General features: G+C 38.0%; 2 protein-coding genes and 1 long non-coding RNA gene across 7 annotated transcripts in view; 1 reads left to right on the forward strand and 2 right to left on the reverse strand.

Moving 5' to 3' along the window:
- The window catches only part of LOC139754064 (uncharacterized), a 37,995-nt gene extending 29,420 nt beyond the window's left edge, over positions 1-8,575 (forward strand). For all 3 annotated transcript variants that reach the window (XM_071671102.1, XM_071671103.1, XM_071671104.1), the window contains 3 exons: positions 5,122-5,457; positions 6,620-6,809; positions 7,918-8,575. In XM_071671102.1, the coding sequence (XP_071527203.1) occupies positions 5,122-5,457; positions 6,620-6,809; positions 7,918-8,134 (743 nt within the window). In that variant the 3' untranslated portion in view covers positions 8,135-8,575. The remainder of the gene's footprint in view (positions 1-5,121; positions 5,458-6,619; positions 6,810-7,917) is intronic.
- Positions 1-13,630, reverse strand: part of LOC139754069 (uncharacterized) — a 101,646-nt gene extending 88,016 nt beyond the window's left edge. For 2 of the 3 annotated variants that reach the window (XR_011713827.1, XR_011713826.1), the window contains exons 1-3: positions 11,732-13,630; positions 11,509-11,622; positions 7,935-8,034 (exon numbers count right to left, since the gene is read on the reverse strand). This is a non-coding gene — a long non-coding RNA (uncharacterized lncRNA). Of the gene's footprint in view, positions 1-4,694; positions 4,922-7,934; positions 8,035-11,508; positions 11,623-11,731 lie in introns of those variants that run through there. The other variant, XR_011713825.1, reaches the window with a different exon arrangement.
- A 3,798-nt stretch (positions 13,631-17,428) lies between these two features.
- On the reverse strand, positions 17,429-22,636 carry Srp14 (signal recognition particle 14). Its single transcript, XM_071671112.1, has 4 exons — positions 22,551-22,636; positions 20,343-20,415; positions 18,636-18,775; positions 17,429-18,146 (listed from the first exon to the last, which is right to left on the reverse strand). Exons 1-4 carry the CDS (start codon positions 22,578-22,580, stop codon positions 18,027-18,029), a joined length of 363 nt encoding a protein of 120 aa, XP_071527213.1. The 5' UTR covers positions 22,581-22,636; the 3' UTR covers positions 17,429-18,026.
- Positions 22,637-23,620: the final 984 nt, after the last annotated feature.

Consider the following 23,620-nt stretch of genomic DNA (forward strand, 5'->3'; position numbering starts at 1 on the left):
AGCACATCCATCCTCCTGCGCACAACTCTATCCATAGCCCACGCCTCGCAACCATACAACATTGTTGGAACCACTATTCCTTCAAACATACCCATTTTTGCTTTCCGAGATAATGTTCTCGACTTCCACACATTCTTCAAGGCCCCCAGAATTTTCGCCCCCTCCCCCACCCTATGATCCACTTCCGCTTCCATGGTTCCATCCGCTGCCAGATCCACTCCCAGATATCTAAAACACTTTACTTCCTCCAGTTTTTCTCCATTCAAACTCACCTCCCAATTGACTTGACCCTCAACCCTACTGTACCTAATAACCTTGCTCTTATTCACATTTACTCTTAACTTTTTTCTTCCACACACTTTACCAAACTCAGTCACCAGCTTCTGCAGTTTCTCACATGAATCAGCCACCAGCGCTGTATCATCAGCAAACAACAACTGACTCACTTCCCAAGCTCTCTCATCCCCAACAGACTTCATACTTGCCCCTCTTTCCAAAACTCTTGCATTTACCTCCCTAACAACCCCATCCATAAACAAATTAAACAACCATGGAGACATCACACACCCCTGCCGCAAACCTACATTCACTGAGAACCAATCACTTTCCTCTCTTCCTACACGTACACATGCCTTACATCCTCGATAAAAACTTTTCACTGCTTCTAACAACTTTCCTCCCACACCATATATTCTTAATACCTTCCACAGAGCATCTCTATCAACTCTATCATATGCCTTCTCCAGATCCATAAATGCTACATACAAATCCATTTGCTTTTCTAAGTATTTCTCACATACATTCTTCAAAGCAAACACCTGATCCACACATCCTCTACCACTTCTGAAACCATACTGCTCTTCCCCAATCTGATGCTCTGTACATGCCTTCACCCTCTCAATCAATACCCTCCCATATAATTTTCCAGGAATACTCAACAAACTTATACCTCTGTAATTTGAGCACTCACTCTTATCCCCTTTGCCTTTGTACAATGGCACTATGCACGCATTCCGCCAATCCTCAGGCACCTCACCATGAGTCATACATACATTAAATAACCTTACCAACCAGTCAACAATACCTTAACTATCATACCATATTTCACCACTGCCAGTTCTTTTGTGTAATCAAACATATGTATAAATACTTGTCTATACAGTACAAAAAGGCAGTTTAATTCTTGCTGGGCCCCATCTCTTGAACATTTTTTATTGTCGTACAGCTTATCATACCCCAGTAATTAAAACGTCAACACTTATTCCATTCAGTCACAATTCAGATTCTATTGAGAAACCTCTTCATGTCTTTTCTAACAAATTTCTTGTTATGGCCTCTTGTTGCTGTTTTTGCATCTTTGAAGAATTGATCACTACCAAATTCATCAAACTGGTTTAGAAACTTGAAATGTTACTTTTATCCTTTCAAGGTGGGAAATTTATGGTGTCTAGGGTTTCACTGTGACTCTGCTGTCTTAATTCTGTTACCATCCTGGGCCTTCTTAATTATATATACATTTTTCTTTGAATGTAGAGACCAAACTTGATTTTTTTTCTAGTTTTGTCCTAATGTTTGCCATGAATAATTTGCTGAACATATCCTTATTCATAAATGTAAATGAAGTAATGATATTTGCCAACAGACAGTTTGTCTCCTTTACAGTCCTCCTGAGGTGAAGATCTGGCAACATTTTTTTCAACTGCTGCTTATTTCCAGCTAGGTTTTGATTGTATCAAGACCTCCTTCAACTCTGTCCCATTTTCATTAGTCATGTGTCAACCCAGCTTTATGGTTTAGTCAGGTCCTCTTGTAAGCTAATAAAATCCTCATCACTCCATACTTTCTTGATGACTTAAGATCATTCACAAACATTTTCAAGTATGGATCCAGTCCTTACAGCAAGCGTTTTTTAAATATATGAAGAGGAGCAATGGTTCCAGGACTAAGCCTTATTGCATGACTGGTGACTCCAAACCATTTTCAGAGGGCTCCTTTGACATGTGTTCTTTGTTTTCATCCAATAAGGTAATTTTCTGTTCAACAAGGGGAAGGGGAGTGTTCCCCTTACTTTTAAGTGAAGATAAAGTTTCTTCACCAACCTTCTAGTGGTACAGTGTCAGGTGCCCTTTGGCAGTTCAGGAACACAATGTACCAACTATCCTCTCATGTATTTCTGACAATTTACAATCACAACAGTTCTCCAAAGCTATTGTAACCATTTCATACCCATATATATATATATATATATATATATATATATATATATATATATATATATATATGTATTTTATTTACTTATTTATTTTGCTTTGTCGCTGTCTCCCGCGTTTGTGAGGTAGTGCAAGGAAACAGACGAAAGAAATGGCCCAACACACCCCCATACACATGTATATACATACACGTCCACACACGCAAATATACATACCTATACATCTCAATGTACACATATATATACACACAGACACATACATATATACCCATGCACACAATTCACACTGTCTGCCTTTATTCATTCCCATTGCCACCTTGCCACACATTGAATACCATCCCCTTCCCCCCTCACGTGTGCGAGGTAGCGCTAGGAAAAGACAACAAAGGCCCCATTCGTTCACACTCAGTCTCTAGCTGTCATGCAATAAAGCCCGAAACCACAGCTCCCTTTCCACATCCAGGCCCCACACAACTTTCCATGGTTTACCCCAGACGCTTCACATGCCCTGATTCAATCCACTGACAGCACGTCAACCCCGGTATGCCACATCAATCCAATTCACTCTATTCCTTGCCCGCCTTTCACCCTCCTGCATGTTCAGGCCCCAATCACTCAAAATCTTTTTCACTCCATCTTTCCACCTCCAATTTGGTCTCCCACTTCTCGTTCCCTCCACTTCCGACACATATATCCTCTTAGTCAATCTATCCTCACTCATTCTCTCCATGTGCCCAAACCATTTTAAAACACCCTCTTCTGCTCTCTCAACCACGCTCTTTTTATTTCCACACATCTCTCTTACCCTTACATTACTTACTCGATCAAACCACCTCACACCACACATTGTCCTCAAACATCTCATTTCCAGCACATCCACCCTCCTGAGCACAACTCTATCCATAGCCCACGCCTCGCAACCATACAACATTGTTGGAACCACTATTCCTTCAAACATACCCATTTTTGCTTTCTGAGATAATGTTCTCGACTTCCACACATTCTTCAAGGCTCCCAGGATTTTTGCCCCCTCCCCCACCCTATGATTCACTTCCGCTTCCATGGTTCCATCCGCTGCCAGATCCACTCCCAGATATCTAAAACACTTTACTTCCTCCAGTTTTTCTCCATTCAAACTTACCTCCCAATTGACTTGACCCTCAACCCTACTGTACCTAATAACCTTGCTCTTATTACATTTACTCTTAACTTTCTTCTTTCACACACTTTACCAAACTCAGTCACCAGCTTCTGCAGTTTCTCACATGAATCAGCCACCAGCGCTGTATCATCAGCGAACAACAACTGACTCACTTCCCAAGCTCTCTCATCCACAACAGACTTCATACTTGCCCCTCTTTCCAAAACTCTTGCATTCACCTCCCTAACAACCCCATCCATAAACAAATTAAACAACCATGGAGACATCACACACCCCTGCCGCAAACCTACATTCACTGAGAACCAATCACTTTCCTCTCTTCCTACACGTACACATGCCTTACATCCTCGATAAAAACTTTTCACTGCTTCTAACAACTTGCCTCCCACATCATATATTCTTAATACCTTCCATATATATTACACATACAACAACTGTATATCTCACACTTAAATGTGGTCAGTTAGCCCAGATTCTTACATGTGATTCTTTAGCCCAGATCTAAACACTTAGCTTAGTTTTAAAAATGAAAAGGCAAGCTACAGCAAGTTACATATGAATTCCCTTGAACTGCAAAAGGTAAATGAGGAAACTACCACAAGTTACAGTATGATTCTCAGACTAAGGAACAATAACTTTTGAAAGTCAATAAATGACTATCCAGTTTAGTTTAGAAAAGAGTAGGTTAAGAGGTGATACTACAAGCATTTAAATTTATGAAAGGCTTCAATAACCTTAATCAAATGAGCTACTTAGGGACAGATTAATCTGATTTTAATTGTAATGATGGTTACAAACTCCTGGGCAAATGTTTTATCTCAAGAGAGGCAAAGAACTTTTTCAACAGGATCATTTATATATAAAATGTTTTACCAATTAGAGTGGTTGAAATTATTATCACAGGTCCGTTTATGAATAGATTTGATAAATATTTTGCTTCAAATCCTCAACTGGCATTGTTTGAAAAGTTTATAGTATTTTTCTGCTTTAAATATTTATGTCTTTCTATTCTTACTACACTGATTATGAGTTTCATATCTCCTCCTCAGTCACAAACAGCATCACATGGACCAAGTGGTCTGTTGCTGTTTGAATTCATTTGTAGCAGCAAAGAAGTTTTTCCCAGTAAGAGCTACTGAAAGCTTTTTATACTAAACTGCAGTTGCTAGGGTCCCTAAAAAGTGTACATGCCCCATAAATATTGTAATCTTGTATATATGCATTTGTGGAAGTAAATAGTTCTTTATAACCTCACACTATTTGTGTATGAGCCAATACTATTCGTTGCACATACTGTAGGGAAAAAATTGAAAATTCTTGAGATAAGATGTCATCCTTCATTTGTTCTTACAGAAATCTTCCTGTATTTACATCATTCACATTTGTTCAAATTTCCTCACAACTTCGCTTCTTTTAGTTTCGCCATAGGGTGGCTGCGAACTAGGGCAGTGCCCATATAAACCACCGTTGCCCAACCCCAATGTCCAGTCTTCCTTTGTTTGAAGATATGTATTTGCTCAGCCATAGATAGGCCCCACTGGTTATACATACTGTAAATCAACACTATTTACTCTTAAATGATTGACTAAAGTTAGATGCATGTTCTCTTCAAATGTCCATACACGTTGGTGAAAAAATCAATATAACTCTTTTGACTTTGTTTTGGCTCAAATAAACTAGACTTTTTCATTCTTGTCTCTATAATAAACCTGAAAGTTATTATCACAGTTCATGTTTATCACATTTTCAGAGAATGAAGAAGTGCACTGTGGCATGCAGAGTCCACTAACTGGCTTTTATGTATGGGATAAGGTGGCAGTTTGTTCCTGTACAAGAGATAGTGCAAATTGGAAAAGTGGAAAGGGCCATAGTGATGGAGGATTTAAAGGAAACAAAGAAGGCGTTGGTAAACGATCAGGAGAATCAGATGGGGAATATGAAGGAGGCAAGGAATCTGATGGAGGCTATGATGTTGCATTTAAGTTAAGAAATTTTGAGAGTGATACTAAAGCTGCAGTAACTATGTACCAAAACCATCCAGGCACGTCCATGATGAATAAAGATCTAAGACTCGACCAATCTTTGAGTAAGTCCACTCTTGTCTTTTTCTTTTAGTGTACACTTATGTGAAAGCCTTCCTTTGAATTATTCCAATGAATGCCTATCTAAAATATTTTAATGAAAGTCATAAAAGAAGACAGTATTGCAGATGACATGTATTTCTATTCAAGAAATGGTGTGTATGTATTCATGTGCCTTACTCATACCTAGAAACAAAATGCAAAAGAAAATATTGTAAAATATCAAAAGTGAGGCATTAGGGTGTTAAATTATAAAAACTTGCAACTATAGCTTATTATTCAAGTCAGGAGTAGCAGCTGCAGATTGCCTATGATAAAAAAATTTTTTCAGCTGATGATAGTAGTTGGCAGGCAGCTGCCTACCAGGGAGGTATATTACCACCTGCACTACCTAATTGGGTATTAGGAGGGTTAGTGGCAGGTGAGTGAGCCAGCACTTGAGGGACTGTCAAAATGCACTCCTTTGACAATCTTTCTGTCTCACCTACACATGGACTGTTGGCATTGTCCATAAACATACAATCTCTCCTTTTCACATATAACACTTGACAACACTTAACTCACAAAACTTATTCTTCTTCATAATTCTTGATTTTCCTGTGGTGAGTGCTAAGTGCTAGCCCAACCTTTGGGCATGGAATAGGAGCAATAGACAGTCAGAAGCAGTGGGTAGGAACATTTGCGAGGCGCATTAGGTAGAAGTAGCTAGTTGGTAAGTTAGGTGGTAGTTGGCAGGAACATTAGGTTTGGGCCTCTGAAAATACTGCACTAGAGTTGCCATCTGCCAGTGGCTTGTTAATGGTGAGGCACAAAAGGCTAAGAGGTGGCATTGGAGCTCACCAACTATGGATGCTCTTTTGCAGTGGCCAACCCTTGAGGGAGTTCTCAGAGGGAATGGGCATCAGAGATGCAGATGAACTGAATGCAGATTGGGGTCAATGCTATTGCAGATAAGTACTAACTTTTGATATCATAAAGCAAGATTAAAGCATGTTTATATTACTCTCAAGATGTAAGAGAGTACTTATCCCTTAATATCTTAGGTAGCAGAGAGAGACGAGAGGATGGTATTTATGGAAGGATGCGAGTGTAATCAAGTCTTTACTGAACAACTTAATCTCCCCTCAGTGTCTGTACCTTGTAAGCATTTTCCATGAAACGTTTCAGGACTTTCATCTACTATGCTGAAGAACCACCAACGGAAAGATGTAGAGGATCATCGATTTGAGAGTGGGCAGGTAGTGGTCTTCAGCAAGCAACATGAACAGCATGCCTCTGTTTGTGATGACCAGGACTGGGGGATCGAGGAGGCAAATGTGGTGTGTAGTACACTTTATGGCAGTGATCCTGATTATGTGTAAGTATCAGGAATATATGTACTTTCAACCATTTACCACTTAACTTTCCATAAGTTAAAACATTTTGTGTTTAGCTCCAATCGGGTCAGTGTTTTTACCAGAGCTTAGTAACAGCAAAATGGCTCCAATTGTTATGTAGGTTTTCAAAGCATCTTCTGCAATCAAGCCTTACAGTATTCAAATCCTCTTAATTCACAATCATATTTGTCAATCTCCACCTGTTTACATTTGTTCCATGCCCAAAATTATTCAGGGTTTTAATTCATTGTTGAATGTACTGCATTGCGTGATGCAGAAGATCCAGGCCACGGAAAGTGACGTTTTCTTCCTGCACACCTACTTAATACTGATGTATCAATTACACAGACTAAGTTGTGCATGGGTGTCATGATGGCATTGGTATCCCATAAAGTTATCTTTAAAGATAGTAGAAGTTGGCAGGCAGTTAATGACCAGGTAGGTATATTACCAGTACTACCTGCCTGGGTATAGGGAAAGTTAGTGACAGCTGTGTAGCAAGCCAGCACTTCAGTGGCTATCAAGGTGCACTTCTCTGACCAAGGTAGCTGTCTTTTTCTCTGCCTCACCCACATGTGGACTACTGGCATTCTGTCCACGAAAAATACAACTTCTCTTTGTCTCACAACACAACACTTAACTCACACAGCTCATTCTTCATAACTCTAGGTTTTCTTGTGGTGAATGTTATGTGCTAACCCTGTTTTTTGGCAAAATGGTAAGCAATAGATAGTGGTAGAAGGTAGGAACAGTCAGGAAGGAGCATTAGGTAGTAGGCTGGAACATTAGGTAGTAGTAGTCAATAGGAATATTAGGTAAGAGCCTCTGCAAACATTGCACTAGACTTGCCCTCTACCCGTGGCCTGTTAAGGGTGAGGCACGAAAAGCTAAGAAGCGGCACTGGAGTTCACTACTTATGGAGACTATTGTTGTGGCCACCCCCTTGAGGGAGTTACAGAATGGATCAGGCATTAGAGATATAGATAATTAGATGCCACCCCTTTGAGGGAGTCCTAGAATGGAACAGACATCAGAAATATAGACAGATAGTACTTTGAACTACTAAGAACTTCTAAATTTTCTCAACAGGTTATGGAAGGGAATACCTCAAAGCATATCACAAAATGATCCTAGCGTCCCCGATGTCCTTCTGGATAAACTTGGCTGTAGTGGCGCAGAAACAGACCTCCTTCTCTGCACACACCGCTGGGGCAAAGACAATTGCAAAGTTAAGGAGCTTGCTGGAGTTTCATGTGAGCTTCTAAGAAGGGAATCAACACTTACAAATACAAATTATCCAAAATAGTTCAAGTGTGAATTCGCTAAGTACAGTAGACTACACTATTTTCAAATTCTTCAAAACTATGCCATTTTAAATATTTTTACAGACTTGTCAAGTCCCCCAAGGTATGAATTTCACCTTGGTAGCCATTTGTAAAGAATATACTGAAATACTTTAAAAAATTATGGGAATTTTGGAAGTAAATTTTTTTGCTCTAATTTCATTTAGCAAAATTATTTAAACATGCAAAAGTTCTTTTAATGTGTATTTAAAGGCAAAAGCAAGGATTTGTTTGTTTAGATCAACGAGGTTGAAGCAACAAGTGACATGTACTGGTACATCAAGCAATAGATTTCATTATCTCACCTGTGACTTACAATTTAGACATTTCCCAGATTCACGAAAAAGAATTTTTACTCATCATTTTCAAGTTTTTTCTCACAGTAATACAGATTTCCTGGAAAACTTTGTATTTTCAATATCATTTACATTTATCAAAGTGAAGCTATTTTGCTGTGAAGCCATGGGCAAGTTTTGAAGATTGTGCAACCTTTAACATGTTTTTCATCCAAATGCAATTGTTCCACTTTTCCTCTGCTAAAGTTTTGTAAAGTAAGTTTGTCTTTTAGTAATACTGATGCTAGCAAGTGTTTAATTCCTGGTCAACTGTCTACTATATATCAAGTATCTTTGGCTTTAATTTTGACATATGAAATTTAAGAAATTTTAAGATAATAGAATAATTAGCATCATAGGGCAATATACTCATTGTGTTATAAGTGTTAGTGAACGCTCTGTCGACAAAAGGGTGACCATTTAGAAGTACAGATCTAAGTTTTGCAATGTCAGAGTTTATTAATATTTCTAGCAAAGCCATATTTTATGAAAATTTTTGTAAATGTTTATTTTGACAATAGTGTGCATATCAAACAATGCTATTAAGAGCTTTTTTAATCTAAGTAATGCAGGCAATTACCCATTTATTAAATAAATCTATGTATTAAGTCGGGGAAACACGTTCTGGCTTTAAATGTGAAGTGCATTAACAGAGATGTGTCTAACATCTATTTCGTTAATCTTGCATGACAGGAGATAATGTCATGTCAAAAATGTAATTTATGCACCTAAGCAGTGAATGCAGTTTATCAAATTAAAGGACAGGCTGTATAGACAACTAGGTTCTTATGCATGAAGATGCTTAAAATAAAATTTTTGATAAGGGAAGAAGGTCAGACTATTACATTAGTGAACAAGGTTATCTAGAAGCAAAATACAATGAGGATGATAACTGGAAAACAGTTCCAATTACAGTCATAGAGGAAATAACTGGGGAGCATCAAAATCTTTGTTAAATGGAAATGAAGTGTGTGGTGCGAGGTGATTTGAGCGAGTAAGTAATGAAAGAGAGAGCAGAAGAGGGCATGTTAAAGAGGTTTGAACATATGGAGAAAATGAGTGAGGAAAGGTTTTGAAGAGGATATATGTGTCACAATTGGGGGAAACAAGGAGAACCAGGAAAACAAATTGGAGGAGTGAAAAAGATTTCGAGTGGTCAGGGCTTGAACATGCAGGAGGCTGAAAGGCATGCATGGAATAGAGTGAACTGGAATGATATGGTATACTGGAATCAACGTGCCATCAATGGACTGCACTAAGGCATGTGAAACATCCAAGGTAAACCATGGAAAAGGGCTGTGGGGCCTGGATGTGGATATATTTATACATTTTATTTATTATACTTTACTGCCATTTCCGTGTTGGTGAGTTAGTGCCAGGAAACAGATGAAGAATGGCCCATCCACTCATATACAATATACATAAATGCCCATACATGCACATACACATATCAACATATACATATACATACACAGACATACACATGTACATATTCATACCTGCTTGCCTTCATCCACTCCTGGCGCTACTCCACCCCACAGGAAACAGCACAAAATAGCCTTTGACAAGATGCTGTCAATTGTTAATATCAAGTCAGACATTACGAAAAGTGATTTATAAGCAAAAGTTGATGGTACTGTAAGTCTCCAAAAATTTTCAACCAAATGGTAAATTCTAGTTGTAAAATATACAGATCAATTTACCAGCATGCTGTCATGAAAAAACTTTAAAAGTAGATCCCTACATTCCTCTAGTGTTAGTTTTGTGGCATTAACTTAATACACATGGTAAAAAACTCAGAAGATAATCCTTTACAACTTAAAACAGAAGCATCAAGATTCAAATATATCCAGTTAACTGGTATATTTCATCCTTTACAAAGTTTGACACATGGGATACACTACTATACATATTAAAGGCTCAATAGGTTTTGTAACCCACTTGTGGACTCATATGACCTTGAACTAGTAGGATAGGTAATTCCCAAGTTTATATTCAATACTATTATGACCCATTATGATTATATTCTGAAAATTCTGCTAGTTTTGGATGTGGTTCTCAATTCACATTAAATAAGTGAGTAGTCTTACATTTGAATATTTTGATGATCTATAGAAAAAGAATGTTAAAACTTTTCCTTATTCAGGAACTATTTACATAGGTTTGTTACAAGATCAGTGCAACTTATTGAAACCTTTAGGGACACGGTGCCTGTGAACAAAGCAGGGAGGAGAGTCTATCAGTCTAACCTCACACAAGAAGTCCAAACACCACTTGGGAAAAGATGCTTAAGGAGCCCTATGTGTAGAACATGTTGTAGCAACAACCTAAAGGAGGTAATTCTATTTAGGTCAATGTCTATTAGGAGACTATTACAGTTAAGGTCATACCAGCCCTAATTATGTTAGATCTGGTTTGGTTGAAACTTTATCTGGAGGTTTTTGAAAGATACTGACCATTTCTATGGTAATTCAGTACTTTTTGAGATTTCCTACAACCGAAACCCAGGTTTCGTCTAGGGGTCCCCCTTTATCGCTGGATAAAGGTAGGGGAATATCTCAAAAAAGGTAGTGATCTGCGGTAGAAATGAAGGCCTGAATCATGCATGAAGAAACTACCACTGGAAAAACAATTTCGACTTGCAAACATGTAGATATTCGAAACCAATTTCACAAATATTAAATATACCTCCACACTCACATTTTTCACTGGCCTCGGTTACCCTAACTCTTGCGGTTGAAGAGTGTTGTAAGTTGCATCAACAACTGTGCTTACAGAACTACTTACAAGAAAACATTCTAGTCCACAAACGTTCTGCTCCACCAAGAAGTCACTATGAACAGAATTTCAATTCACTGTTCATTTTATAGTCAATACTATGCAGGGTACCAGTTTCAAGTGATTACACAAACTTTCATTCAAACTATTACATAGAGATGAATACGAGGAGACTGTAGTCAACTCGGCCCACAAAGTAACACCCAAACCCAGTTTCTGCTTACCTTCAGATTAAGTCCACACACAGGACATCAGCATTTGCTGAACTCTTCAGAGAATAGTAGGAAGAGGCAACACTCATATGACCCTACGCAGTCTTATTTCATAATCGCCATGACCTGCAAGATTTCGCCAAAATTCAAAGTTCCCGTACTTAAGTTGAAGGGAAACTTTTTTGTATACAGATATTGCAGTGTATAAGAAACTCATTTTTTCCTGTGTCCTAACCTTCACAGTGGTAGACATCGTCACACTGTACAACAGCCGATATTGTCACAACATTCTATACATACTTGGGTTGGACAGGGTAGCGTTGACGGCAGTGCCTGACGATCGTATGGTGTCGTCATGGCCTGAAGAAAAAGCATGTAAAAAAAATACGTAGCATAGGATTCACTTCAGATATCAATACTGATTAAAGGTCAAGGAATTACTTTTTACAACTGATAACTTGTGTTTATAAAACGGTTCCAATATAAACTGAAATGTTTGGGTCGAAAAACTAAAATATATTTTGAGCTATTACTATAAAAGTTACATTGTGAAGTCGTCAATGGAACGGAGTCGAGACTCTTGCAGCGGAACACTTGACCGAATCTTACATCCATTCGAAACACCAGTTTTTTTCAGTCCGAGAAAGAAGGTTTATTAATCGTGGAACCCCTTATGTTTTACCTGAGTTGTATTCCCTTTCGTGTGTGGTACATTATGCACATGCTATCGCAATTTCTTACAGGATTCATGAACTTTGATTCTTAAAGTTGATATTACATTATAGTTCCTCGTTTCGAATGCTCAAAGGCTCTCGATATAGTTTTCATTTATCGAACCTTTAAAATATAAAGTAATTCAAACAGAACTACACCACTATGTTTTTCCCAGGCTGTTAGTGATAGATGAGACAAGAAACAAGAGATAAGTGCGGTAAGAAAATAAATGTAAATAGATGACAATGAGAAATGTCCGTAAGCTTTATTGGGAAAACAGTTAGTGCAAATAGTCACTCGTAGACTTGAAATTCCTTGTACCTAACCCTTTAAGAATCATATTGGATGTTGACCTGTCTGTTTGTGATATAACACGTGATAGATTGCTTGATTGATATACAGTATTGTCCTAGGTTTTCACCAAATGGAATGGATAGTATATTTTCTTATCGTCCTCGTCTTACGTGCATGTATGAAGCATGCGGAGGGTCACATGCATAATGAGATGGCAAAGAAGAGGTACTTGACCTAGTCTGTGCATTAATGTTATCCCAAGTTTTGTAAGCTTGACTCTCCCATCAGCTGATGCTGACACAAATCTGTGATAGGACATAAGCGATGCAACTTCAAAGCATTGTCAAACCATTTGCTTCGCTGTACCTTTCGAAGCTATGTGACGTAATTGATCTAGTAATTTTTAAATCTTTTTCTCCCAAGAAAATAGCTATCATGAGCTATAGAAGTGTCTGCATTACACTAATCTAATCAATTTCCGAATGGTCTGACTAATAAGCCATTGACAATTTTCTCGACATTTCATGAAGTTAACCTCATTAACGTATTATATTAATCTACTGGCACCATTGATCATACGGTACCCTCTTACTCCAAACCTAGACAATCTGACGAGGATAGAGGCGATAAAGAAGTCAAGTCCTTTACCAAACATTAACGTTAACCGTTAACGCAGGAATTACGCTCTATGGGCTGCACCTGTGTACAACTAAGGTTAAAGACTGCTTTATGAATGATACAATTAGTTCACTGAAGAGCTGTCAACCTTTACAGGACTTGCTCTTTCCTTTTAGGAGCCTTAAGCTGTCTCGTTTGGGTGCTTCCCCACCCTTCAACCTGAACCCTAGATCACAAGCATTAGGAGGGTAGGGGGGTATGCCCCCCTCTCAATAAAATTGAACAATTAGGGCGTTTAGGAAGCCTGCTAACCTTTAACTGGCAAAACATTTTATACTTTGTATTTACTTTCTCTGAAGCTTAGCAAGATACGTTTTACACGTACGCAAGGTCGTCAACCTGGAGTAAGGAAGATATAAACATCTCATAGTTGACTGTCCATGGCACTGCATACATCTAAGTTCAGGGAACTAAAATAGTTTTGAAAATGGCTAGCCCTAAGGAGATTTTCTACGGCACTGTACTTCAAATTTCCTTATTTATATATATATATATATATATATATATATATATATATTTTTTTTTTAAACTATTCGCAATTTCCCGCCTTAGCGAGGTAGCGTTACGAACAGAGGAGTGGGCCTTTTTTGGCATATCCTCACCTGGCCCCCTCTGTTCCTCCTTTTGGAAAATTAAAAAAAAAAAAGAGGGGAGGATTTCCAGTCCCCCGCTCCCTCCCCTTTTAGCCTTCTACGACACGCAGGGAATACGTGGGAAGTATTCTTAATCCCCTATCCCCAGGGATAATATATATATATATATATATATATATATATATATATATATATATATATATATTATAATTTTCATTTATTTATTCATCTATTTATTATACTTTGTCGCTGTCTCCCGCATTAGCGAGGTAGCGCAAGGAAACATGAAAGCATGTCCCAACCTACCCACATGTATATACATAAACGTCCACACACGCACATATACATACCTATACATTTCAATGTATACATATATATATATATATATATATATATATATATATATATATATATATATATATATATATATATATATGAGACATATATACACATACATAATTCATACATTTAATTCATAAATGTATGATGGGTATAAACTAAAGCCAAAACTATGAGGAACATTGCAAGATGACATACACAATTTCATAACCACATTTTATTCATCAATCACTTCAAATAATAATTTCAAATACCATTAACAATGAGTTCTTTCAAGAATATCTCAAAATAAAAGTGTGAAAATAAACTTTAGATTTTTTCAATTCATGAATAATAATCTTGCAAATACATACTGCCAGAGCTGGGAAACTTGTTTATAGTCATGCCTTAGGAGCAGGGCCTTCCAGACATGTTAAATCTTGAGATAACAGGAAGCACACTGAGGTATACAATGAAATGGGAGCCGCAGCCCAGACGTGCTTCATACACATACCAGGTCACTTTTAGAGCAGCTCACCATATTTTACAGTACTGTGACAACAGGAAAAATCTGTAGCCCTGGTGGGTAGAGAAGACAGCTGATCCCAAGATTCTTTTTCCAGTACCTATATGAACATGGTAATACTCTAAGAATATTCCTGAGGAGTGAAAAGGAACACCACAAATTCAACTCCATGCTAAAAAGTCAATCAACACACATAAAATCACCAATACTTTAAGTACACAAGTTAATCTTCAAGGATGTAATTGCAATGTCCCTGGGCATTTCTGGAATGGCCCTTGAATAACAAATCAAGGAAATGATTAATATAGGGTGCATCTACACTCAGGTATAGTAGGTTTAGGCCATCCTGTCCCTTTCAGTCCAAAGATAGATGCCACAAAGAATATTTTTCTGTGAAGAAATGCATTTGGTAAGCAAATAAGGTGTAGCATACAGAAGTGGAACTCTGCTGTAATTTTTCTTTTTAATACATTGTTTTCTTCATTTGTCATACAGATATCATTACCTTATTTATCAGATAGATCCTAAAAAGCCTACAGTAAACTTATTCATAATCGTATACAGGGCATTTTTTGATCTTTGACCCCTACTGACAAATTGTTTTAAACTTCTTTGACCCCTACTGACAAACTGTTTTGAACCTTCTTGTGTTCAAAATATGGAGAAAAAGATATTCACCTGAATCTTTGGAAAAAGTAAAGGTAAGATGAGGTCATGCAGTAACATAGTGCATAAAGTAAGTCACAGGAAGTATTTGTTGTTACAACCAGTGTCTTTAAACACATATCCCAGATTAAAGTTTAGTCCAAGGGGGTTGGAGTCAAATGTAAAGCCAGTTCTGTTATCACTGGTCTCATGAAGGAAAATAAAAAATGCATTTAATGGGTTGAGAACAACCCTAGAAATATCTAACCATGTATATAGATCCAAAGAGCACTTGATGTTCATAAACTTTTGACACTGGAGTAGTACTGTAATGAAATAATGCTAATAATGAATAAAAGGGTAAATTTCTTATTTATCTACAAATGACTGAAAGAAATGTCAGATGTCCCTGCACGTCATAGAAGGTGACTAAAAGTGATGGAAGCAGGGGTTGGAGATCCTCCCGTCTGGTTTTACTTTTCCAAAAGAAGGAACAGAAAGGGGAAATGTAAGGATTTTTACCTCATGGCTTAGTTATCTGTTCTTGACACTACCTCGCTCATGCGGGTAAACCATGAAAAGGTGTGGGGCCTGGATGTGGATAGGAAGCTGTGGTTTCAGTGCATTACACATGACAGCTAGAGACTGAGTGTGAATGAATGGGGCCTTTTTTTGCCTGTTTTTGTGGCGCTACCTCGATGAAGCAGGAGGTAGCGATGCTGATTCCTGTGGGGCAGGGTAGCACCAGGAATGGATGAAGGCAATTAAGCATGAATATGTACATGTGTGTATATTGGAAAGGATCACAATTTTGTGAGTGATCAAGTATATTCCTAAGAGTCCAAGGGGAAAATGAAACATGTTAAGTTCCCAAGTGCACTTTCGTTTAATAATCCCATCATCAGGGGAGACACAAGAGAGAAATATAACAGTCAATTGATATACATCGAAGAGTCGAAGCTAGGACGCCATTTGGTAAACATGCGATTGCTTACCAAATGGCATCCTAGCTTCGTCTCTTCGATGTATATCATCTGACGTATATTTCTCTCTTGTGTCTCTCCTGATGATGTGATTATTACACAAAAAAGCACTTGGGGACTTATGGTGTTTCATTTCTCCAGTGGACTCTTGGGAATGTGTATATATGTCTGTGTATGTGTATGTTATTTTTTTTATCATACTTAGTCACTGTCTCCTGCGTTAGTGAGGTAGCGCAAGGAAACAGACGAAAGAATGGCCCAACCCACCCGAATACACATGTATATACATAAACACCCACACATGCACATATTTGTATGTATATGCGAGTGTATGGGTGTATATGTATATATATGTGTATATGAAGTATATGGAGGAAGTGAAGTGTTTTAGATATCTGGGAGTGGATCTGTCAGCGGATGGAACCATGGAAGCGGAAGTGGATCATAGGGTGGGGGAGGGGGCGAAAATTTTGGGAGCCTTGAAAAATGTGTGGAAGTCGAGAACATTATCTCGGAAAGCAAAAATGGGTATGTTTGAAGGAATAGTGGTTCCAACAATGCTGTATGGTTGCGAGGCGTGGGCTATGGATAGAGTTGTGCGCAGGAGGATGGATGTGCTGGAAATGAGATGTTTGAGGACAATGTGTGGTGTGAGGTGGTTTGATCGAGTAAGTAACGTAAGGGTAAGAGAGATGTGTGGAAATAAAAAAAGCGTGGTTGAGAGAGCAGAAGAGGGTGTTTTGAAATGGTTTGGGCACATGGAGAGAATGAGTGAGGAAAGATTGACCAAGAGGATATATGTGTCGGAGGTGGAGGGAACGAGGAGAAGAGGGAGACCAAATTGGAGGTGGAAAGATGGAGTGAAAAAGATTTTGTGTGATCGGGGCCTGAACATGCAGGAGGGTGAAAGGAGGGCAAGGAATAGAGTGAATTGGAGCGATGTGGTATACAGGGGTTGACGTGCTGTCAGTGGATTGAATCAAGGCATGTGAAGCGTCTGGGGTAAACCATGGAAAGCTGTGTAGGTATGTATATTTGCGTGTGTGGACGTGTGTATGTACATGTGTATGGGGGGGGGGGTTGGGCCATTTCTTTCGTCTGTTTCCTTGCGCTACCTCGCAAACGCGGGAGACAGCGACAATAAAAAAAAAAAAAAAAAAAAAAAAAAAAAAAAAATGTGTATATGAGTGGATGGGTCATTCTTCGTCTGTTTCCTGGTGTTACCCCGCCGACACAGGAACGGCGATCAAGTATAATAATAATAATAATAATAATAATAATAATAATAATAATAATAATAATAATAATATTATTATTATTATTATCATCATTATTAGAATAACAGCAAAATTTTGTGACTCCATAACTTTGTGGCACGAGGATATTTATAATAACTTGGGTTCTTCTCTACTCAAGAAGGCTTCCATGTCACTAACCAACATTTGTATACCATTTGCAGCTACTGCCCATCAACAAGTCTTTGATAAGTCCTCTTCGGCTGCTAAAAACCAACATACAAAATGTGAAATCTCCAAGAGAAAATTTCACATAGCAGTTCATCAATAAAAGGCATTTACTTATTACATATATCACAGCCATAAAAAAATACTGCAATCTCCTTCTAGGCTATTCCTTACCAACTGCTGAGAAGTAAGGGATGCCCCATGACTGACCCAAGCCCTTTATGGCAACATATGTCTGTTCTCTGTACTGTTGTAAGCCTGAACTTTTACCCTATCAATACCATTACATGAACAATACCGTCTCTTATTTTCACATTTACTGAGTAGCTTTTTTTACTTTTTTCTTAGCTTTCTTTTCTTTCTTAAGGCCATCCATGTTAGATCGAAGGAACTGTGCAAACTGAAGTTGGAACTTAAGAGCATCTGCAGCAGTAACCTAGAAAGCAAAATAATATATATAATACAATAGAGCATAATAGTCTACTACATAATACAGTATGCAAAAATTCAATAGTAATCATTCAGTAGTTCAACCTTCCTTACTTGGAACATGACTCCAAACAAAAGGAACAATAAAATGTGGTAAGAAAAAAGCACTGATCTAAGAGAAAAAGAATTCCCTAACCATACTTTTACATTATATCTGGCAGAGATATATAAAAATTCTTAATGAATGATTGTAAATGGGTTAATGATGCAAACCCTTTACATAAAATAAAATGTCCAATGACTAAATTTTGGAGCAAACACTTGCAATTAAACTATGATTCAACCTTCTATCTTTGATTCATATGATAGCTCTGAACCTTACAAGGCAATTTCTCTGTATGCAGGTTCACATGCAAAAGGCTGCAGAGGCAAGGTGGGACCACATGTTCAATGAAATGACAACTTAGGTGCTAATACAAATTCAGCATTAATTTACCACAGTAGTGATCTTCTTATTCTTAGCCTTAGCACGTAACAAACAGCTATATTCTTCAGGTTCTGGCAGTGGGGCTACCTTGGACATTTTGCCACTCTTGAGCCTTTTGGGTTTAGGGTTTGGACGAGTGCGACCATCATCTGCAAGGAATGAAGTTAAGTACGATAATGAGCATTTCAATGAAGGATAGTCATTATTTTATGTATATTAATATGGTAAACTTTACTGAAGAAAATTCCTAAAGGAAATCATCCTGATTCTATTGCAAACACATCTCCTAGCCTCTCACAACTCATTATAGTATTACCACAAAAGAAAAGTTCCTTCTCTCAAAAACTCTGATAGTTCAAAGTTTCCATATAAAACCCAACTGGTGTCAATCATATACTGTACATATTCTCAAACTGTAAACTATAATTCAAAGTTTACCATGTTCCATTTCTCCATCTTTTAGAGTTTCCCCCAACTTTTTTTTTTTTTTTGCCCTTACCTTCTTTTACCTCTGTATACACTAATGTCTCCATTCCAGCACTTGAAACTTCAGCACCTCCCATACTCCAACAACAGTGACTATGAACTGGTGATTCTATTCATTTATCTATATCTCTGACACCTGTTCCTTCCAGGAACTCCCTCAAGGGGGTGGCCACTACAAAAGTGTTGCCATAACTGAACTCTACTGCTAATTCTTAACTTTTAGTGCCCTACTCTAAATAGGCCACCAGCAGAGGACAACTCAAGCACAGTGTTTCGAAAGGTTCTCACCGACTACTAACTAATGTTTCTGTCTAATGTTCCTACCTACTACTACTAACAAATGCTCCTATCTACTACTTATGCCTTAGCATTTCTAACTAATGCTTCTGCCTAATGTTCCTACCTACTACTACTATTTATTGCACTACAGCTTTGCCAAAAGGCAGGGCTAGTATACCGCGCTCACCACAGGAAAACCTAGTTATGAAGAATGAGTTGTACTATGTGAGTTAAGTGTCATCAAGTGTTATGTGTGAAAAAGAGGGATAGTATGTTTGGGGACAGAATGTCAACAGTTCATATATGGGTGAGGCAGAAAGAAAAAGAAAGCTAACTGAATCAGAGGAGTGCTGGCTTACTATGCAGCAGTCATAAACCCTCCCAATACCTAGAGGGGTAGTACTGGTAATATACTTCCCTGGTTGGTGGCCTCCTACTAACTACTAGGTAAGTGATTGGCGAATGTGTTTGTAAAATTTGCTACTCCATTGTATCACCACAGTTCCTCTTTTGCCCTGTTTTGAATCATTTAGGAATAAGAAAAAGCAGGGGGCAAGATATGCCACCCTTAGCAGGCCTGTGTACAGGCAGGTTAAGTATTTGAACTTCTATGTACTATGTACCAACTACATCTTCCTTAGTCTAGGATGTAAGTTTTGGAACTGGATGTAAAACAGAATATTTGTTCAGTACAGTATACAATTAGCAATAATAATAAAACAAAAGGTTAAATCATAATTCAATCAAGTGAGTCTCATGTTCCCTTGGCAGTATCGATACCTATAACAAGGCAACATCCATACTTGGGCAAGTGCTCAGCCCAAATGTAGCCAGAGTTGAGCCATCCTATTCATCATTTACATTTCATTACTAAAATTAATACAATAAATATTTCTACCCTAACAGAACACAATAGAAACAGAGATCTGGAAACATAAACAATGAACTCACATCTTTTCATCGTCACTCTGACTGCTCCCTGCGATCGGGCATTGTGGAACATCAAAGTCAGCTCTGACATAAACTGCAAATAAAATTTGGTCTGTCAACTAATCAATTTACCTGACAGTAAGCATAAAATAGCTCTGTAATTGCAGCGGTCTATACTATATATAAACCTAAAACAAGTTATGTTTTATACCATATACCTAAAACATGTTATATCATAAACTTGTCACATATACTGAATCAAAATATATTGTTTGAATACTCAAATAATCATTCAGTGTTTGCAAAAAAATAAAAAATTAAGTATTTGCCCAATACTTGGCAAAATAACCAGTGCCAATAAAAAGCACTTCAGACTGATGTGACTTCTATTTGATTAATGTGTTACAGGAAAAAGTTTTACACTCATGTTGCCCCATCCCTTACCCATATATACATATATATATATATATATTCCTATAAGTCCACAGGGAAAATGAAACATGATAAGTTCCCAAGTGCACTTTCGTGTAATACTCACATCATCATGTGATATATATATATGTGTATATATATTATCATCATCATCATCATCATCATTATTATTATTATTATACTTAATCGGTTTCCCACTTCAGCGAGGTAGTGCCAGGAAACACGAAGAATGGCCCACATGCTCATACACAAACACATACACACACACACACACACAGGCCCCACAAAACTTTCCATGATTTACCCCCGACGCTTCACATGCCCTGGTTAAATCCACTGACAGCACTCCAACCCCAGTATACCACATCGTTACAATTCACTCTTCCTTGCACGTCTTTCACCCTCCTGCATGTTCAGGCCCTGATCGCTCAAAATCTTTTCCACTCCATCTTTCCACCTCCAATTTGGTCTCCCACTTCTCCTTGTTCCCTCCACTTCTGACACATATATCCTCTGTTAGTCTTTCCTCACTCATTCTCTCCATGTGGCCAAACCATTTCAAAACACCCTCTTCTGCTCTCTCAACCACACTCTTTTTATTACCACACATCTCTCCTATCCTTTCCTTACCTACTCGATCAAACCACCTCACACCACATATTGTCCTCAAACATCTCATTTCCAACACATCCACCCTCCTCCGCACAACTCTATCTATTGCCCATGCCTCGCAACCATATAACATTGTTGGAACTACTATTCCTTCAAACATACCCATTTTTACTAAGGTAATATCCTCTCCTTCCACACTTTCTTCATCGCTCCCATACCTTCGGCCCCTCCCCCACCATGAGACTCACTTCCGCTTCCATGGTTCCATCTGCTGCCAAGTCCACTCCCAGATATCTAAAACACTTCAACCAATGCAATTTTTCTCCATTCCAACTTACATCCCAATCAACTTGTCCCTCAACCCTACTGAACCTAATAACCTTGCTCTCATTCATATATATATATATATATATATATATATATATATATATATATATATATATATATATATTATCCCTGGGGATAGGGGAGAAAGAATACTTCCCATGTATTCCCTGTGTGTCGTAGAAGGCGACTAAAAGGGAACAGAGCGGGTGGCTGGAAATCCTCCCCTTTCGTTTTTTTTTTTTTTTTTTTTTTAAAGAAAGAACAGAGAAGGGGGCCAGGTGCGGATATTCCCTCAAAGGCTCAGTCCTCTGTTCTTAACGCTACCTCGCTAACGCGGGAAATGGCGAATAGTATGAGATATATATATATATATATATATATATATATATATATATATATATATATATATATATATGTGTGTGTGTGTGTGTGTGTATGGGTGGATGGGCCATTCTTCGTCTGTTTCTTGGCGCTACCTCGCTGATATGGGAAACAGCGATAAAGTGTAATAAATAAATACCAAGTCTACACAGGGGCAAGTATACACACACACCTGGCATAGGCTAGAATGTGTGTCTATACATACGAGTAAAAGATATGGTACATGTCAGGGTTAAGAGACGGGGCAATATTACTGAAAGACTCTCCCCGTCACACATAAACCCCGTAAGGCACAAACAGAAATCACAAAGCACCCCAGCCTAAGGTCATGTACGAGCCATACTTACAGCTGTCATTTTACAAACCTTTCACCTTAACAAATACATATCAATATACGAATAAAAGGTTTCTGAGTGAATAGATTACATCGTCTTTCAAACTAAAGTACGGAGAGAAGAATGAGTTATTTAAACTTACAACATTATTGGAGAGGCGATTCAAGCTCATGTTGGTGAGTATCAAGTAATGTCAGCATAACAGCGACAAATCGGGGTAGCGAGCAAACCTGCCCCTCAGATGCGCACTGTTGCTGGCGAAAATACTTACTTCCCAGAGTGCAATTCGTTCTGTATTTAAGTTTTATATTCTTCATACGAAATATAAATCTTGGTTTTGCTTTTAAGAACATATATGTCTGTGCTTCTTACAAGTGAAACACGTAAATGAACACACATGTAATACACAAGTAAAAATAATCTTATTTCAAAATGAGATCCGTAGATTGGAACATCGGCCAAAAAAAATCAGGTTAACATGATTGATCTGACAGCAATCTATCCTTCTCTATCTTTGTTTTGATCCACATACTTTCATGCCGTAATTATCAAAGTAAACCAGAGTAACAGTGTATAACCACCCAAATCGCCTCGTTTATACTGTCAGCCGACTTCCCAGCCCTCACCGATATTTAATTAACTGTCACTGGTTGATGGTGAGGCAACAATGTTTTGCTCCATGACGTGCAACTTCAATAGTCAAAACAAAAATACTCAGAAAAAATAATAATGTTGATATCGGTCAATCCTTATTACTATTATTACGTTGGGTGATGAGACGATGAGTGAGCTGGCATAGTGTGTCAGGGAGTGGGCCTTCATGGTGTGTCAGGGAGTTAAACCTACGTAGGCATGAGCTTTGTTGCCGTTACTGCACATACATTCACCAAATCTTTAAGAAGTATTAAGATTCTGAGGCTTTGCCACTGAGAACTGTTCACATACAATTATTATCATCATTACTATTACTAAATACTTGATAGCCGTTTCCGCATCAGCGAGGTGACCCCAGGAAACAGACGAAGAGCGACCCATCCACTCATTAGTGTTACTAACAAACTACATAACTATCATTTTAAATGGGTTATATGTGAACGTTAATGCTTTTCATCTCTTGGCAAAATAGCACCAATAAATATGAAGGACCACATTTTCAAAGCATCTACATCTGTCAATTATATTTCAGTTTTTCTAACCAAGAATTTATACTTA

This window comes from Panulirus ornatus, chromosome 16, assembly GCF_036320965.1.
Source record: "Panulirus ornatus isolate Po-2019 chromosome 16, ASM3632096v1, whole genome shotgun sequence".
Classification (NCBI taxonomy): domain Eukaryota; kingdom Metazoa; phylum Arthropoda; class Malacostraca; order Decapoda; family Palinuridae; genus Panulirus; species Panulirus ornatus.